Source organism: Hemiscyllium ocellatum, chromosome 24, assembly GCF_020745735.1.
Source record: "Hemiscyllium ocellatum isolate sHemOce1 chromosome 24, sHemOce1.pat.X.cur, whole genome shotgun sequence".
Lineage (NCBI taxonomy): Eukaryota > Metazoa > Chordata > Chondrichthyes > Orectolobiformes > Hemiscylliidae > Hemiscyllium > Hemiscyllium ocellatum.
Window position 1 is genome coordinate 54,582,216 of NC_083424.1, and position 18,002 is coordinate 54,600,217.

At 45.5% G+C, this 18,002-nt stretch overlaps 2 protein-coding genes across 3 annotated transcripts in view; both read left to right on the forward strand.

Annotated features, from left to right (window-relative positions):
* Positions 1-18,002, forward strand: part of LOC132827258 (protein PML-like) — an 89,428-nt gene that overhangs the window by 44,822 nt on the left and 26,604 nt on the right. The window contains exons 11-12 of the mRNA XM_060843881.1: positions 11,483-11,567; positions 16,550-17,059. Of these exons, the coding sequence (XP_060699864.1) occupies positions 11,483-11,567; positions 16,550-17,059 (595 nt within the window). The remainder of the gene's footprint in view (positions 1-11,482; positions 11,568-16,549; positions 17,060-18,002) is intronic.
* Positions 848-17,967, forward strand: LOC132827212 (uncharacterized). 2 transcript variants are annotated; one of them, XM_060843820.1, is made up of 5 exons: positions 848-985; positions 4,637-4,693; positions 5,020-5,069; positions 11,483-11,567; positions 16,550-17,967. In XM_060843820.1, the coding sequence occupies exons 3-5, from the start codon at positions 5,046-5,048 to the stop codon at positions 17,122-17,124; spliced, it is 684 nt and encodes a 227-aa protein (XP_060699803.1). In that variant the 5' UTR covers positions 848-985; positions 4,637-4,693; positions 5,020-5,045; the 3' UTR covers positions 17,125-17,967. The 2 variants fall into 2 exon arrangements, with proteins under 2 accessions (XP_060699803.1, XP_060699804.1); XM_060843821.1 differs by lacking the exon at positions 5,020-5,069.

The window sequence follows — 18,002 nt, forward strand, 5'->3', positions numbered from 1 at the left end:
ATGGGGAACAGAGAGGAGCAACACAGGTTCAACTTGAATTTGAAATAAACAGCTATGTGCAGTTATTGTAGTGAAAATGAGTTGATGTGGTTCAGTAGAAATTGATATTACAACGAACGGAAGATCAAGACAAGTACTGTGAAAGAAATGGAAATATGGTTGTGGATTGAAAGCGGTTTCTGTGGTGACATGAGGAATGCACTGGTGATCGAGCCCAGTCCCAGTAGAGCATCAACAAGGCAAAGGAGTACATGTTGAATGAAGTATAGAGGATCAGAGGGACATTGGTGTGCATGTCCATAGATTCTTGAAGGCAGCAGGACAGGTAGATAGGAAGGATAAGAAGGCACATGTCATGTTTGCCTTGGTTGGTCAAGGCCTTGATGGTTATGATGGAGTCACATTAGTTAAGCCACAGCTGGAATATTGTATGCAATTCTGGCTGCCACACAATACAAAAGGATGTGATTGCAATAGAGAGGGTGCAAAATATGTAGGATATTGCCTGGCTGGAGTGAGTCGGGTGTGGAGAAACACTACGTAGGCTGGGGTTATTTCTCTTAGAGCAGAGAAGGCTGAGGGGGATCTGATTGAGTTGTACAAAGTTCTTCCGCTCTCATTCCTGTTCTACTGAGACAGTGTAAAGTTTATTCCTGTAGATTGTCCAGTCTCAGTTACACAAGTATTACAATCCACTCCAGTCAGCTGTAGGGAGGTAGTTATATTAAAGTCAGTCCCTTTGGGTTGCAGAGTAGAAAGTCCCAGGAATGCAGGTGTGGTAAGAATATGGTGCAATCAGCAAAAAGCTGTGTGTGTGGGGACTGGGGGGATGGGGTGGTGACAGGTCTGTCAGGAAAAAGCAATCACTGAGAGCCTTGCAAAACATTACCTGACTCAGTTTAACTTCCTGGAAGAGAAATAACTCGGTGGGCATGTATTGGAGCTAGAGGATTGGGAGCTACTGAGAGCTTGGGACCAGACAAACGTGAGTATTCCTGATGTGAGGACTCCTTGAGGATGTGTGTGTGTGTGTGTTGAGGGGGGAGGGTGGGAAGACGCCTGTGTTCCATGAGGATGTGTTACATAACAAGTTCATGTCTTCTCGCCCTGTTGAACTGCGGAGAACAGGGTGGTCGCAAGTCACAGAATTCCTGTTGTTGATTTTTCCGGTGAGCATCAGGATGTATTAGTGCACTGCAGTCAGACTGAGGGCAGTGGGGCTAATGCTGTGGGAGGGTAGGAAGGGGTTATAATGGACTCAGGTTCTGTCTTTACAATCAAGAGGCAGCGACTGGACAGGAGACGTGTTTAAACTGTAAACTAACATTAGGGAAAGTGAAAACTGACCCATACCATTCACCAGCTCCCCCACCCCCTTCATCCCAAAATCTGCGCTGAGTTCACTGAACTCCACGGGGAAATGACCCGAGGCCAGGACCAGCCTGGTTTAGGGAGAGAAATGTGCCCCGAGTCCTGTCAGACAATACTGGAACGTGAACAGACAGATTCCGTCAAGCTCTGCTGAATCAGGAAGCCTCCCAGTGTCTGCTGTGGTACATGAAGGAGAGAGAGAGAGGTTACCATCACGGCATAGAGAAACGATCAGGAACAAACTCCTTATTCCATTTGAACCATGACAAAGTATTGATGTAGATTTGAAAGTGACCAACTGTCTCCATACAAGCTGAAACTGACAGGCGACTGACAATTAGGGACCAGGTGCTGTGAAGGTGGTGTAACTGCTAGTACTACATTTCACAAGTTTTAATAGGATAGAGGTGTGGTGTCTCTTATCTCTTCTTGGGGCTCATTTCTCTCCCTAAACAGGCTGGTCCTGGCCTCGGGTCATTTCCCCGTGGAGTTCAGCGAACTCAGCGCAGATTTTGGGATGGGGTGGGGGAGCTGGTGAATGGTATGAGTCAGTTTTCACTTTCCCTAATGTTAGTTTACAGTTTAAACACGTCTACTGTCCAGTCGCTGCCTCTTGATTGTAACCCGAGTCCATTATAACCCCTTCCTACCCTCCCACAGCATTAGCCCCACTGCCCTCACACCTCCCTTCTCACTTTCTCTTGTTTCTACTTGTCCCTCAACACTAGCAGGTGAGCTTTTTCTTAGTAAAATGGTTTATTAATCCATTTTACATGTACAATACTGTCCTTAAGATGGCTCTTCAAACCCCAACAACTACCCTCTGATAGGAGCAGCTGGTAGTGGTTAGTAGTCTGCATTGTGGCCACTGCTGATAATGTGTTGTTGGAAAAGCGCAGCAGGTCAGGCAGCATCCAAGGAGCAGGAGAATCGACGATTCGGGCATGAGCCCTTCTTCAGGAATGAGGAAAGTGTGTCCAGCAGGCTAAGATAAAAGGTAGGGAGGAGGGGCGATGGAGATGTGATAGGTGGAAGGAGGTCAAGGTGAGGGTGATAGGCCGGAGTGGGGTGGGGGTGGAGAGGTCAGGAAGAAGATTGCAGGTTAGGAAGGCGGTGCTGAGTTCGAGGGATTTGACTGAGACAAGGTGGGGGGAGGGGAAATGAGGAAACTGGAGAAATCTGAGTTCATCCCTTGTGGTTGGAGAGTTCCTAGGCGGAAGATGAGGCGCTCTTCCTCCAGCCGTCGTGTTGCCATGGTCTGGCAATGGAGGAGTCCAAGGACCTGCATGTTCTTGGTGGAGTGGGAGGGGGAATTGAAGTGTTGAGCACGGGGTGGTTGGGTTGGTTAGTCCGAGTGTCCCAGAGGTGTTCCCTGAAGCGTTCCGCAAGTAGGTGGCCTGTCTCCCCAATATAGAGGAGGCCACATCGGGTGCAGCGGATGCAGTAAATGATGTGTGTGGAGGTGCAGGTGAATTTGTGGCGGGTATGGAAGGATCCCTTGGGGCCTTGGAGGGAAGTAAGGGAGGAGGTGTGGGCACAAGTTTTGCATTTCTTGCGGTTGCAGGGGAAGGTGCCAGGAGTGGAGGTTGGGTTGGTGGGGAGTGTGGACCTGACGAGGGAGTCACGGAGGGAGTGGTCTTTTCGGAACGCTGATAGGGGAGGGGAGGGAAATATATCTCTAGTGATGGGGTCCATTTGGAGGTGGCGGAAATGACGGTGGATGATACGATGTATATGGAGGTTGGTGGGATGGTAGGTGAGGACCAGTGGGGTTCTGTCCTGGTGTCGATTGGAGGGGCGGGGCTCAAGGGTGGAGGAGCAGGAAGTGGAGAAGATGCGGTGAAGGGCATTGTCAATCACGTCTGGTGGGAAATTGCGGTCTTTGAAGAAGGAAGCCATCTGGGCTGTACGGTATTGGAACTGGTCCTCCTGGGAGCTGATGCGGTGGAGATGAAGGAATTGGGAATATGGGATGGCATTTTTACAGGGGGTAAGGTGGGAGGAGGTGTAGTCTAGGTAGCTGTGGGAGTCGGTCAGTTTATAGTAGATGTCCGTGTTGATTCGGTCGCCCGAGATAGAAATGGAAAAGTCTTGGAAGGGGAGGGAGGAGTCTGAGACGGTCCAGGTAAATTTGAGGTCAGGGTGGAAGGTGCATTGTGGCCACAGCAATCTTGGTTCGAATCTGAGAAACCACAGGCAGTATTTTCCCCATTCTACCTCCTGGCTCAGTGGTTAACACTTGCTTCACAGCGCCAGGGACCTGGGTTGATTCCAGCCTTGGACTGTCTGTATGGAGTTTGTATGTTCTCTCCATGTCTGCGTGGGTTTCCTCCAGGTGCTCTGGTTTCCTCCCACAGCTCAGAGATGTGCAGGTTAGGTGAATTGACCATGCTAAATTGTACGTAGTGGTCAGGGATTTGTAAGCTAGGTGAATTAATCAGAGGAAATGTAGAGTAACAGATACTCTTCAGAGGGTTGGTATGGACTTTTTGGGCCAAATGGCCTGTTTCCACACTGCAGGGATTCTATGAAAACATAAAATCTTATTTCTGGGAGGTAATTTTGATTTTATTACATGATCAAAGAGCAGGTTTCCCCACTTTTTTGCTCTATCCTTATTCTTTAAATTTTCTAGGTTGCATTGCTACCTGTAAGTCAGACGATTGTGGGTTTGAGTCACATGTCAAAGACGTGAACACAACAGTCTAGGCTGACATACCAGTGCAGGAGGTGAAGGGCCGTTCTTCCATCCTTCAGATGAAATGATAAATGTGTCAACTGGATAAAAGGATCTCATGGTGTCATTTTGAAGAGCAGGGCACATAACCCAGCATCTGAACCATTGTTTATTCCTCAATCAATCTCACAAATACAGCATACCTGATATTAATTCATAGCTTGTGAGAGCTGAATGTTTGTTTGAAGCCTCCTGTCCTGTTTCTTACACTACAACAATGATAACATTTCAAAAATACTTAATTGCTGGAAAGGTGTCTGGTACTTGTGAAAAGTGCTCTGCAAATGCGAAGTCTTCTATCTCTTAGTGAGACACCAGTGGAAATGGAATGGTGTTGGAGGTAGAATAAGGATACTATTGAGTTTGAGATATGATGCTACACTTGGTTAACACTCAGTCTGTTCACACATGAATCCTGGTTGCTTGCCGAAAGGTAATTGAAGCTTTGGGACCAACATTTTCAGATGAGGGGAAACTAAAAAGGGTAACACTAAATCTCTGAGCACGAGTTGTGTTTTTTTTTCGCAGGTCTTGCAACTTGATCCGGTTTCCCGGCTGGGAGAGAGAGAGATGGCCTCACCTAAAGTATGTATTTTAGGAAGCTTCTGTATACATTGTGTGTAAAAGGGAGTATGGGCACCTATTTACTACACTGTTCTCCAACCAACCCAACAAATTTGTGTCAGTGAAAATAAGTTGCTTTGTTAGAGTTATGAAGTGCATTGGAAAAGTTGAACAAGTTGAAAGTGCTTGGGTCCTGATGAACCTCAACTTAGCATCATTAAAATAAAATGGCTAGTCAGATAGTTGATGCATTAGTTTTAATTTTTTTAAATTTAATTTTTAATTTGGGGAATATTGGATGTAGCAAATGTAACTCTTTTATTCTGAATCTTGCCTTCCTTGGTCAGTGCATTGAATATAGGAGTGGGACATCATGTTGCGACATTACAGGACATTGGTGAGTTCACTTTTAGAATACTGCATTTGGTTCTGGTTTCCTGGCTATAGGAAAGGTGATGTTAAACTTGAAATGGTTCAGAAAGATTTTACAAGGATGCTGCTATGATTGGAGTGTTTGAGCTATCGGGAAAGGTGAATAGGCTGGGGCTTTTTTCCCTGGAGCATCAGAAGCTGAGGGGGTGACCTTATAAAAGTTTATAAAATCATTAGAGAGATGGATAGGGTGAATAGCCAAAGTCTTTTTTCCCAGGGTAAGGGAAAGATTTAAATGGGAGGGGCAACATTTTCACGCAGAAGGTAGTGCATGCATGCAATGAGCTAGTAGAGGTGGTGTTGGAGACGGGTACAATTACAACATTTAAAAGGAACATGCATAGGAATAGTTTGGAGGGATATAAGCAATGCTGGCAAATGAGAATAGATTAGTTTAAGATATCTGGTCGGCATGGATGAATTGGACTGAAAAGTCTCTTTCCATGATGTATAACTCTCTGACTGTGCTCTATTTGTTTCCTCTGAAAACACTTTCCAAACCTATCACCACTATCATCATAGAAGTTCATCACAGAATCCCTACATGTGGCCCAATGAGTCCACGCTGATCTTCCGAACAGTATCCCACCCAGACTCTTTCCCCAATCCTATTAATTTTACATTTCCCCTAAGTAATGCACCTGACCCACACATCCCTGAACACTACGGGCAATTTAGCGTGGCCAATTCACCTATCCTGCACATCTTTGGACTGTGGGAGGAAACCAGAGCACCCAGAGGAAATCCATACAGACACGGGGAGAGTGTGCAAACCCCATACAGACAGTTGCCTGAGGCTGGAATCAAACACAGGTCCCAGGCACTGTGAGGCAGCAGCACTAACCACTGAGTCACCATGTCATTGAGAAGGACAGAGTAGCAGATACGACAAAACACTGCCACCTTTACGTTCCCCTCTTAATGACTTCCACAATTCACTTTGAAATATATCGCTGTTGTGTCCCTGGATCAAAATCATGGAATATTCTCTCGAACAGCTCGGTGGGTCTAACTGAGAGAAGGCAGCTCACCACTACTTTCTCAAAGGTGACTAGGGATGGACAATGAATGCTGACCCAGCCAGGAACTCAATTCTCAGAATGAATAACAAAACGTCTCAGCATCCATAATATTCACTGCCCTTTCACCAGAGACCAACAATTTAACCCTGTGATAAAAGTCTCATTGCAATCCGTTAATACAAGCTGGAGGAGCCTCAGCCAAGTCACAGAATTAAACTGACACTGAAATGGAAGGGACCAAAATCACTAAAGATTCTGGTGGGAGACTGGACCCAGAGAAAAGTCCTTTCTCATCCATTCTGATGCAGGTCATCAACCTGAAATTTTTACTCTGTTTCTGTCACCACAGATGCTGCCAGATCTGTTGAGTATTTTAAGTGTTTTATGCTTGTCATTCAGATCTCCAGAATCTGCAATATTGTAGGTGGGACTAAGGGATGCAATCAGGACAGAAGAAGACAGTCATTTTGTCTCCAAGTTTCTGAACTATAACATGGTTCTTTTCTTTGTAACATTTTTCAGGTTGCAATTCATCCTGTTATTCTGCTGGAATTATGTACTTTGGACCCATCCTTTGTGTTATGTTTTGTACCACATTGCCACCCATTTCTTGCCTTACCTTATTATTCCTTTTCCTGATGCTTTAATCCTGCCCTCCACTTGCTGCTGCTTTCCCTTGACTCCATACTTGTTTGAGTCTGTTTGTCTCTAATACCATTCACTTGTGACAAAAGATCATCAATCTGAAACATTAACTCAGCTTCTCTTCACTGAGAAAAAGTGAGGACTGCAGATGCTGGAGATCAGAATGTTGCTGGGAAAGCACAGCAGGTCAGGCAGCATCCAAGGAGCAGGAGAATCGACGCTTCAGGCATAAGCCCTTCATCAGGAATGAGGCTGGGGCTGAGAGAGAAATTGGAGGGGGTGGGGGTGGGGGAGGTGGCTGAGAAAGCAATAGGTGGATGAAGGTGATGGAGAAGGTGATAGGTCAGAGGAGGAAGTGATGGACAGGTTCTGGAGGGCGGTGCTGAGTTGGAGGCTTGGGACTGGGATAATGTGGAAGGAGGGGAAATGAGGAAGTTGTTGAAATCCACATTTATCCCATATGGTTGCAGGGCCCCAAGGCAGAATATGAGGCGTTCTTCCTCTAGGTGTTGGGTGGTAACAGTTTGGCAGTGGAGGAGGCCCAGAGCTGTTCCCACCCAACGCCTAGAGGAAGAATGTCTCATATTCCATCTTGAGGCCCTGCACCCACATTCTCCCCCCAACATTTTTAATTCCCTACTTTGTTTATTTCTTTTTTCCTCAGAGGCAGCTCTGAATGAGCAAAACCTCTGACATTCCTGTATATTTTATTTATTTTTTCCTCCTCCCCACACTACCGCCTGTTTTCCCTGGCACCCATGTCGTGTGTGTGTGTGTGTGTGTGTGTGTGTGTGTGTGTGTGTGTGTGTGTGTGTGTGTGTGTGTGTGTGTGTGTGTGTGTGTATGTTGGACACAATTGAAAAGTAACAAGTGTGTAAATCTTTATTTATATTCCACTGCCAGGAAGAAAGGAAACACCCGAGTGGCCAGTGACTAGCAGTGCCTGTCCCATTAAAGGTCAATGCTGCGTGATCAAAAAAGTGAAGGGGAGGGCAGGGATTAAATCAAAATAGAGGGGGAAATAATACACTCCACTCCCTGTGGTGCCCACCTTTCCCTGAACAGCTCAAGGGTGACCCCCAACATTTTCCCAGTCTCAAGCCTCCAACTCGGCACCGCTGTCCGGACCTGTCCATTACTACCCCCTCTGACCTATGACCCTCTCCCTCACCTTCATCCACCTATCGCTTTCTCAGCTCCCTTCCCCCAAACCCCACCCCGCCTCTCCATTTATCTCTCAGCCACGACCCACAAGCTCCTTTCCTGATGAAGGGCTTATGCCCAAAACGTCGATTCTCCTACTAGCATCTGAGGCACAGGAGTGTCGACGTTTCAGGCATAAGCCTGACACATTCCTGGTGAAGGGCTTATACCCGAAACATTGACTCTCCTCCTCAGATACTGCTTGACCTGCTGTACTTTTCCAGTGCCACACGTCTCTTCATTGATGCTGGCTGCTGACCAGCACTGTGTGGTTTTTGTTTCAGAATTCCAGCATCTGCAATTTCTTGCTTTCTCTTTTAGTTATAATCAGATCACCCAAGCCCTTTAAAATCCTTGACACAGTGTAGATTTGAAAGAAAAAATGAGCCTTCTGTACTCTGTGGGGTTTAAACTTTATCCCTGATTTTTGTGGTATTCCTATGGGGAGAACCATTAATGTTTATAGAGGAGCAGATTGTGTTTTGTCTGAGTGTGATTGCTGCACAAATGGTCCAGAGCCTGTTGTGTCCCAAGGTTGGTGTGTGAGTATATCTTTGAGAGACGCTCGTGACATTGTCACTACATCATAGCATGTGACCTGAGAGTATAAAGGACTCCCACTCCATCTTACCCTGGATCACTTGAAGTACGACATTCTACTGGAAGCACATTTTTCTGTTTTTCTTTTGTTCACTCATATGACATGGGGTTCGCTAGCTGGTTAGCATTTATTGCGCATCCCTAGTTACCCCTGAGAGACTGGTGGTTAGCTGCCACCTTGAACCACTGTTGTCCACGTGTTGTATGTTGACCCACAATTTCCTCAGGGCGGGACTTCCAGCATTTTGACCTCATGATGGTGAAGGAACAGCAATACATTTCCATGTCAGGATTGTAACCCAATGGCCCATTATATTACAGAAATGGGATAGTGATAGAGTAGCTCCCTCCCCTCTGTACCCACAGGGGATATGTTCCAGGACCTACTGCAGAAGCCCGAAACTGCAGATAGGAGCCAATCCATTCATTGCAATGGGAAACATACTTCCTGCTCCCTAGTTCCCTGTAATATGTTCGGGGCACGATAATCTGTGGAAAGCGATTCCGCGGATACAGGGCTTGCCCTGTAAACTATTACATTTAGTTGTAATAAATTTAAATTGGATTCTACATTACCATGATAACCACACCTAGTTTCTTATGGGAAATAAGCTTTTCTGCCTCAAGTGAAAGACCCTGCTGCAGGAAGAAATCAGACTAGGTCCTGTTAAGTACCAACAGCTCTTAACAGAGTGTTACCTTTCGAACATTTCGAACATAGAACATTTCAGTGCAGTACAGTCCCTTCAGCCTCGATGTTGCACCGGTCTGTAAAAATAATTTGATGCCCAACGCTACACCGTTCCATTATTATCCATATGTATTTCCAATGCCCATTTAAATGCCTTTAACATCGGCAAGTCTACTACTGTTGCAGGCAGGCCGTTCCATGCCCCTACTACTCTGATTGAAGAAACTAATCCTAATATCTCCTAAATCTATTACCCTAGGAGAATGAAGAAGGGCTTATGCCCGAAACGTCGATTCTCCAGCTCCTTGGATGCTGCCTGACCTGCGCTTTTCCAGCAACACATTTTTCAGCTCTGATCCCCAGCATCTGCAGTCCCTCACTTTCTCCTAAATCTATTATCCCTCAATTTAAAACTATATCCCCTCATGTTAGCCTTCACCTTCTAAGGAAAAAGGCTCTCATTGTCCACCCTATCCAACCCTCTGATTATTTTATACATTTCTAATTAAGTCACCTCTCAATCATCTTCTCTCCAAAGCAAACAGCCTCAATTCCCTCAGCCTTTCCTGGTAAGACCTGCCTTCCATACCAGGTAACATCCTAGTAAACCGCCTCTGAACCTGTCCAAAGCTTTCACATCCTTCCTATAATTCAGTGACCAGAACTGCACGCACTACTCCAGGTGTGGCCTTACCACTGTCTTGTACAGCTGAAGCATGACCTCGTGGCTCTGAAAGTCAATCCCCTACCAATAAACACCAACATACCATATGCCTTCTTAACAATCCTATCAACTGGGTGGATGGGATTTGAGAGATGAGAATGAAGGATCTTTTTTAGAATGGCAGCTGGTGACCAGTGGAACTCTACAGGGGTCAGTGTTGTAACCATGACTGTTCACGTTATACATAAATGGTCTGGATGAATGAACTGAAGGCATTGTTGCTAAATTTGCAGATGACACAAAGATAGGTGGAGGGAAGGTAGTGTTGAGGAAGCAGGGAGACTGCATGAGGACTCAGACAGGCTAGGAGAGTGAGCAGAAAATGTGTTGCTGGAAAGGCGCAACAGGTCAGGCAGCATCCAAGGAGCAGGAGAATCGATGTTTCGGGCATACTCATGCCCGAAATGTTGACTCTCCTGCTTTTTGGATGCTGTCTGACCTGCTGCGCCTTTCCAGCAACACATTTTCAGCTCTAATCTCCAGCATCTGCAGTCCTCACTTTCTCCTAGGAGAGTGAGCAAAATAGTGGCAGATGAAATATAATGTGGGAAGGTGTAAGGTTATTCACTTTAGTAGGGAGAATAGACCATTTTCTAAATGGGGAAAAGGGTTTGAAAATCTGGAACCCCACAAAGGCACTTAGAAGTCCTATTTCAGGAATCCGTCAAGATTAACATTAGGGTTCAGTTAGCAGTTAGGAAGATAAGTGCAATGTTAACATTAATTTCAAGAAGGTTACAATACAAGAACATAGACAGACTGCTGCAGCTATTTAAGACTTTGGTCAGACTGCATTTTGAATATTGTGAGATGTTTTGGGCCCCAAAGGGAGGATGTTTTCGCCTTGGAGGGGGTGCTGACAAGGTTTACAAGAACGATCTCTGGAATGAAGGGCTTCTCATGTTATAAATCCGGTGTCTTATGATCCTGCTCCGCAGCCAACCCAATGAAGGAAAGCTAGTTCTTCCAAATAAACCTGTTGGACTGTAACCTGGTGTTGTGTGATTTTTTAACATATGAGGAGAGGTTGAGAATTTTGGGCCTGTAATCAATGGATTTTAGAAAGATGAGGATCTGATTGAAACTTCTAGAATTCTAAGAGATCTGGAGAGAGTGGACGTGGAGAAGATGTTTCCACCGGTGGGGAACTATGACTGGAGGGCTCAGCTTAAGATTGAAAGGACAACCCTTTAGAACTGAAGTGAGTAGCAATTTCTTCAGCCAGAGGGTGTTGAATCTGTGGGACTCATTGCCGCAGAAGGCTGTCGAGACCAAATCATTGTATTTTAGATGGGGAAAGATAGATTCTTGATTGGTTATGGGGGAAAAGGCAGGAGAATGGGGTTTAGAAGCATATTGAGATTGAATGATGGAGCAGGTTTGATGGACCAAATGCTATATCTTATAGTCTTTGAACTCTTACAGCGGTATCGAATAATATTATGCAACTAAAGACGATGATGAATATTGATTGTTTACTTTGGTATCTGCAGCTTAGAAAGTATGGAACAACACCTGCAGCACAGAGTAATCCCAAGGAAACCCGAGTCTTCTTTGACCTGGAAACCACTGGCCTAGGTAATGACCATCGGATCCGTTGGGAGTCTCTCAGCTTTTACCAAGATGTTGCATCACACTGTGGAAACATTTGTATTATGTACAACAGTTTGCACCAGCATTAAACTTCATAATGAAACAAAGGGGAACTGCACAGGAGAGCAAATAATGAAAACTGGGAAAGATGAACAGAGAGATGGCAGAATTAGAACATAGAACATAGAAAAATACAGCGCAGTACAGGCCCTTCGGCCCTCGATGTTGCGCCGACCAAATCCTACCTAACCTACACTAGCCCAATAACCTCCATATGCTTATCCAATGCCCGCTTAAATGACCATAAAGAGGGAGAGTTCACCACTGCTACTGGCAGGGCATTCCATGAACTCACAACCCGCTGCGTAAAGAATCTACCCCTAACATCTGTCCTATACCTACCACCCCCTAATTTAAAGCTGTGTCCCCTTGTAACAGCTGACTCCATTAGCGGTAAAAGGTTCTCAGTGTCTACCCTATCTAAACCCCTAATCATCTTGTACACCTCTATCAAATCTCCCCAAACCTTCTTTTCTCCAATGAGAACAGGCCCAAGTGCCTCAGCCTTTCCTCATACGATCTTCCTACCATGCCAGGCAACATCCTGGTAAACCTCCTCTGCACTCGTTCCAATGCCTCCACATCCTTCCTATAGTATGGCGACCAAAACTGCACACAATACTCCAGATGAGGCCGCACCAGAGTCTTATACAACTGCAACATGACCTCAGGACTCCGGAACTCAATTCCTCTACCAATAAAGCCCAGTACACCATATGCCTTCCTCACAGCACTATTTACCTGGGTGGCAACTTTCAGAGATCTGTGTACATGGACACCAAGATCCCTCTGCTCATCCACACTACCAAGTAGCCTACCATTAGCCCAGTAATCCATCTTCTTGTTACTCCTACCAAAGTGAATGACTTCACACTTAGCTACATTGAATTCCATCTGCCACCTTTCTGCCCAGCTCTGCAACCTATCTATATCCCGCTGTAACCTGCCACATCCTTCCTCACTATCCACAACTCCACCGACCTTTGTGTCATCCGCAAACTTGCTCACCCAGCTTTCAAGCCCCTCCTCTAGATCATTTATAAAGATGACAAACAGCAACAGTCCCAAAACAGATCCCTGTGGTACACTGCTAGTAACTGCACTCCAAGATGAACCTAGTCCATCAACTACTACCCTCTGTCTCCTTCCAGCCAGCCAATTCCTAATCCAAACCTCTAATGCACCCTCAATGCCATACCTCCGTAGTTTTTGCATTAGCCTACCATGGGGTACCTTATCGAACGCCTTGCTAAAATCCATATACACCACATCTACTGCTTTACCCTCATCCACCTTCTTAGTCACCTTCTCAAAGAACTCAATAAGGTTTGTGAGGCACGACCTGCCCTTCACAAAATCATGCTGACTATCCTTGATCACATTATTCCTATCCAGATGTTCATAAATCTTATCCCTTACAATTCTCTCTAAGACTTTGCCCACAACAGAAGTGAGACTCACTGGCCTATAGTTACTCGGGCTGCCCCTACTCCCCTTCTTGAACAAGGGGACCACATTCGCTATCCTCCAGTCTTCTGGTACTATTCCCGTTGACAATGACGACATAAAAATCAAGGCCAATGGCTCTGCTATCTCCTCCCTAGCTTCCCAGAGGATCCTAGGGTAAATGCCATCAGGCCCAGGAGACTTATCTATTTTCATCCTTTCCAGTATTCCCAAAACCTCCTCCCTACATACTTCAAGGCCATCCATTCTAATCACTTGTGACTCAATATTCACACCAGCAAAAGAGTCCCGTTCCTGAGTGAATACTGACGAAAAGTATTGATTTAGTGTCTCACCAATCTCCTCCGCCTCCACGCACAACTTCCCACTACTATCCTTGACTGGACCGATACCTACCCTAGTCATCCTTTTATTCCTGACATACCTATAGAAAGCCTTTGGGTTTTCCCTAATCCTACCAACTAAGGACTTTTCATGTCCCCTTCTCGCTGCTCTTAGCTCTCTCTTCAGATCCTTCCTGGCTACCTTATAACTCTCAATCGCCCCAACTGAACCTTCACGCCTCATCCTTACATAGGCCGCCCTCTTCCCTTTCACAAGGGATTCCAATTCCCTATTAAACCACGGCTCCCTCACAAGACCCTTTACTCCCTGCCTGACTGGTACATACTTATCAAGGACACTCAATAGGTGTTCCTTGAACAATCTCCACATATCATTAGTGTTCTTCTCCTGAAGCCTGTTTTTCCAATCCACGCATCCTAAGTCATGCCTCACCGCATCATAATTTCCCTGCCCCCAGCTATAGCTCTTGCCCTGCAGTGCACATTTATCCCTCTCCATCACTAAAGTAAAAGTCACCGAGTTGTGATCACTGTCCCCGAAGTGCTCACCTACCTCCAAGTCTAACATCTGGCCTGGTTCATTACCTAGAACCAAATCCAGTATAGCCTCACCTCTTGTTGGCCTGTCTACATATTGTGTCAGGAAACCCTCCTGCACACGTTGGACAAACACCAACCCATCTAACGAACTCAAGCTATAGCTTTCCCAGTCAATATCTGGGAAGTTAAGGTCCCCCATAACAACCACCCTGCTACTTTCACTCTTCTCCTGAATCATCCTCGCAATACTATCTTCTACTTCTCTCGGACTATTGGGAGGCCTGTAGAAAACTCCTAACAGGGTGACCTCACCTTTCCTATTTCTAACCTCAGCCCAAACTACCTCATATGGCAAATCTTCCTCCATCGTCCTTTCCACCGCTGTAATGCTATCCTTGACAAGCAATGCCACACCTCCCCCTCTTTTACCCCCATGTCTGACCCTACTAAAACATTTAAACCCTGGAACCTGCAACAGCCATTCCTGCCCCTGTTCTACCCACGTCTCTGTAATGGCCACAACATCGAAGTCCCAGGTACAAACCCACGCTGCAAGCTCACCTACCTTATTTCTTATACTTCTGGCATTGAAGTATACACACTTCAAGCCATCTTTCTGTTTACAGGCACCCTCCTTCGAAATCGATGCCTTGTTCCTAACCTCCCTACACTCAAGGTCCTGTACCCTGAAGCTACAGTCCAGGTTCCCATGCCCCTGCAGAGTTAGTTTAAACCCTCCAAAGAGCACTAACAAACCTCCCCCCAAGGATACTGGTGCCCCTCAGGTTCAGGTGCAGACCATCCTGTTTATAGAGGTCCCACCTTCCCCAGAAAGAACCCCAGTTGTCCAGAAACCGGAATCCCTCCCTCCTGCACCATGCCTGTAGCCACGCATTTAACTGCTCTCTCTCCCTATTCCTCGACTCTCTATCACGTGGCACGGGTAACAAACCAGAGACAACAACTCTGTTTGGTCTAGCTCTGAGCTTCCAACCTAGCTCCCTGAAAGCCTGCCTGACATCCTCACCCCTCTTCCTACCTATGTCATTGGTGCCAACGTGGACCACGATCTGGGGCTGCTCCCTCTCCCCCTTAAGGACCCGGAAAACACGATCAGAGACATCACGTACCCTTGCACCTGGGAGGCAACATACCAATTGTGAGTCTCTGTCGCCCCCACAAAACCGTCTATCTGTACCCCTCACTATTGAGTCCCCAAGAACTATCGCTCTAACTTTCTCCACCCTTCCCTTCTGAGCAACGGGGCCAGGCTCCGTGCCAGAGGCCTGAACCTCGTTGCTTACCCCTGATAAGCCATCCCCCCCACAAGTATCCAAAACGGTATACTTGTTCTTGAGGGGAATGACCGCAGGGGGTCCCTGCACTGGCTGCTTCCTCCCACTCCCCCTCAGTGTCACCCATCTGTCTATAACTTTCGGTGTAACTACTTCCCTAAAGCTCTGATCTATGACCACCTCTGCCTCCCGAATGATCCGCAGTTCATCCAACTCCAGCTCCAGTTCCCTAACACGGTCTTGGAGGAGCTGGAGATGGATGCACTTCTTGCAAGTGTAATCAGCAGGGACGCTAATGGCTTCCCTCACCTCATACATGTTGCAAGAGGAACATTGCACTGCCTGCACTGCCATCCCTCTAAAAAGTAAGCTTTAAAACTAAATCTAAAGAAACAAACAAGCAAAATGCAGCACTTACCTGCTTGCCACAACGGGTCTTATTATTAGGTTAGAGGAGGAGGGCGGGTGGGAGGCTCTACACCTGTAGTGCCTCGGGTTCCTCGCCTGCGCGCTTATATAAGAAAAAACCCTACCCAGGTAACCTAGCGCGGCACCAGCTTCCGGGTCCGCTAGGCGCTTAAAAAAAACTTTAAAACTTTTAGCTGTTTGAAAAAAAAACACGAACTGGACTTACCCCGCGACTTCAAAAACACCACCAGACAGCCGTTACTTGGTCCGCCGAGAGAGTGAGCAAACACAATATTGCTAGTTTTGGGCAACTCTGAGTGTCCCCTGTCACGAAACACACAAGGACACTTTAATAAGTGGGATCACTGGTCTATCTGTACCACACCAGCAGTTGATTGGGATCTGGAATGCACTGCATTCCAGATTGGAAGCAGGTAAACTCTGCGTTCGAAAGGTATTGGCTAAAAATCAGAGGAGAAAAATGTTTGCAGATCTGTAGGGAGGAGTGAGCCGAGAGAGTTCTTAAACAGAGAGTTGCTACAGACATTGTGTTCTGAACCCTTTCTATTCCATGTCTCTCTCTCTTTCTCTCTCTTTCTCACTCTTTCTCTCTCTATCTATCTCTCTCTCTCTCTCTATACATATATATATATCTATATATCTATATCTATCTCTCTATCTCTCTCTCTCTCTCTCTCTCTCTATCTATATATATATATATATATCTCTCTCTCTCTCTATCTATCTCTCTCTCTCTCCCCCAGCCAACTGTGTGTCTCTCTCCAGCCAACTTAAGCCAAAGATGTCAATTTGGAAAGGCAGGTTGTGTTTAACATTATATTACTTCTCCTAGGAAGATATTGCGATATAGTGCAGCTGTCGGCAGTGAGTGGTGAGAAGATCTTCAACAAGTATATTGTTCCCAAAAAGCCAATGTCAAAGCGAGCTGAAAAAGTTACTGGAATACAGGTCATAGATGGAATTTTGTACCTAAGAGGAAAATCTCAGACAACCTGCAGTCTCCAGGATGCCATGACAGCTTTCCTCAAGTTCCTGCAGTCACTGGACAGGCCTCTGTTAATAGGTCACAATATCTGGAGATTTGATAGCCCAATTATTCTGAGAGCCTGGAAACGGTTGTCCATGAAAGATCAATTTGCTGGATGTGTGACTGGATTCCTGGATACATTATGGCTGGCCAAGGAAGTTATTCCAAGGTCAGAGGTCAGCAGCTATCGTCAATGTCATCTAGTGCGAGCCATTATTGGGGAAGATTATGAAGCTCATAATGCTATTGAAGATGTAAAGAGCTTGCAGAAGCTGTACACTTCTCTTGAATTTACTCCAGAGCAGAAGCAGAAAAGTCAGTTTTCTCTCTGTCATCTTGAAAGTGGTGAATGCCCAAAAAGAAAAAGAAAACAACATTAAACCAGTAAATCTTGGAAATGAATGTACTGGAGCTCCATTTTGATGTTGACAAGGACCAGTATATCTCATTCGCCAGTTTTACTGTTTTTTTTTCTCTTCTGGGAATAGCCTCTTGTTGATTATAAGAAACTATTCTTTCGGCTTTCTTAACTACGAAGGGCTATGAAGTCTAAGTCTTTAAGCCTATTCAAGATGGAGAGAGTGATTTCTAATCTTTAAGAGAATCAAAGGTTATGGATTAAAGCAGGAAAGTGGATTTAAGGATGATCAGATCAGCCATGATCTTACTGATGGTGGGCTAAAGGGCCTCCTTCTGCTCATATAGTCACCCTGATAAACTTGTGGTGTGGAGGTGCTGGTGTTGGACTGGAGTGGACAAAGTCAGAAGTCACAAAACACTAGATTATAGTCCAACAGGTTTATTTGAAATCACAAGCTTTCGGAGCACTTCATCTGACGAAGAAGCAGTGCACTGAAAGCTTGTGATTTCAAATAAACTTGGACTATCACTGAGTGTCTTATGACTTCTGACTTTGACTAACTTCTGGCATCAGAGGTTTATCTCAAAGTTACAATCAACACATCATCAAGATGATGAATTGGAACTAAAACCATGCTCCAATCTCAAATAGTCAGGGCCTGTTTATATCAGATTCTCAAGCTTTTTCAAACAATGAGGACTTGCCAGTTAATTAATATTTTAATAAGCTGCCATGGACCTGACAGGCACCACAGCTTCCTCCTAGTTTGCAAAAAGCATTTTTTCTAATATTCATGACATATTATTTACTCCTTGTATCTTATTTGCTGATTGCTTAAGGGTGCTGCATTCTTGTAATATGTATTACTGTTTGCATGTATGTCACAATATGTATGAA

Coding starts and splice junctions, on each gene's coding strand:
- LOC132827212 (XM_060843820.1), top strand. CDS start 5,046: ATGTTGCGACATTACAGGACATTG. Junction 5,070..11,482: donor TGCGACATTACAGGACATTG/GTGAGTTCACTT, acceptor TGGTATCTGCAG/CTTAGAAAGTATGGAACAAC. Junction 11,568..16,549: donor CCTGGAAACCACTGGCCTAG/GTAATGACCATC, acceptor TACTTCTCCTAG/GAAGATATTGCGATATAGTG.